Source organism: Colobus angolensis, unplaced genomic scaffold (assembly GCF_000951035.1).
Source record: "Colobus angolensis palliatus isolate OR3802 unplaced genomic scaffold, Cang.pa_1.0 Scaffold22, whole genome shotgun sequence".
Classification (NCBI taxonomy): domain Eukaryota; kingdom Metazoa; phylum Chordata; class Mammalia; order Primates; family Cercopithecidae; genus Colobus; species Colobus angolensis.
In genome coordinates this window covers 3,709,462-3,710,497 of record NW_012115377.1, presented here as the reverse complement: position 1 = coordinate 3,710,497, position 1,036 = coordinate 3,709,462, and the positions used below count along the sequence as shown (strand labels likewise).

The 1,036-nt window shown below is 56.8% G+C and overlaps 1 protein-coding gene across 1 annotated transcript in view; it reads right to left on the bottom strand.

Moving 5' to 3' along the window:
• CLPP (caseinolytic mitochondrial matrix peptidase proteolytic subunit) overlaps nt 1-1,036 on the bottom strand; it is a 17,611-nt gene that overhangs the window by 10,502 nt on the left and 6,073 nt on the right. Inside the window, exon 4 of the mRNA XM_011943625.1 lies at nt 508-720. Within this exon, the coding sequence (XP_011799015.1) occupies nt 508-720 (213 nt within the window). The remainder of the gene's footprint in view (nt 1-507; nt 721-1,036) is intronic.

Here is a 1,036-nt window from a genome sequence, read left to right as displayed (position 1 = left end):
TCCTGACCTCGTGATCCACCCGTCTCGGCCTCCCAAAGTGCTGGGATTACAGGCTTGAGCCACCGCGCCCGGCTGAAGCTAATTCTTAAGAGATAGCAAACAACTCCTGAGTGTACTTTCTCTTTTCTTTGTTGTTTTGAGACAGTGTCTTGCTCTGTCATCCAGGCTTGAGTGCAGTGGCACCATCTCAGTTCACTGCAACTTCCACCACTTGGGTTCAAGCGATTCTCCCACCTCAGCCTCCCGAGTTAGCTGGGATTACAGGTGCGCGCCACCACGCCCAGCTAATTTTTGTATTTTTAGTAGAGACGGGGTGTCACCATGTTGGCCAGGCTGGTCTCGAATTCCTGACCTCAAATGATCCACCTGCTCTGGCTTCCCAAAGTGCTAGGATTACAGGCCTGAGCCACCACACCCAGCCCAGCCTGCACATTTTAAGACATCCACTCCCACACCTGACTTCCGCCCAGTCAGTCCTCCTGTCTAGACCCTGTCCTGAATCCTGACAGCAGCTTGTGTGTCTGGCACTCACCCGGGCGCCTCCTGAGGGCTGGTGGATCATGATACGGGAGTTGGGGAGCGAGTGGCGCATGCCCGGGCTGCCGGCGGCGAGAAGCAGGGAGCCCATGCTGGCGGCCTGGCCCACGCACCAGGTGCAGATAGGGTTGAGGATGTACTGCATCGTGTCGTAGATGGCCAGGCCCGCGGTCACCACACCACCTGTGAGTGGGGGAGCAAGTGAGGGGCTGGACCAGCTCCCCCGACCCTTTTCCTATTTCATCTCCTAACCCTGGGGAGGCTGGAACAGAGGCAGCCCCCTTCCTTTTTTAAAAATTAAGACTGCCGGGCGCGGTGGCTCACGCCTGTAATCCCAGCACTTTGGGAGGCTGAGGCGGGAGGATCACGAGGTCAGATCATTGAGACCATCCTGGCTAACATGGTGAAACCTGTCTCTACTAAAAATACAAAAAATTAGCCGGGCGTGGTGGTGGGCGCCTGTAGTCCCAGCTACTCAGGAGGCTGAGGCAGGAGAATG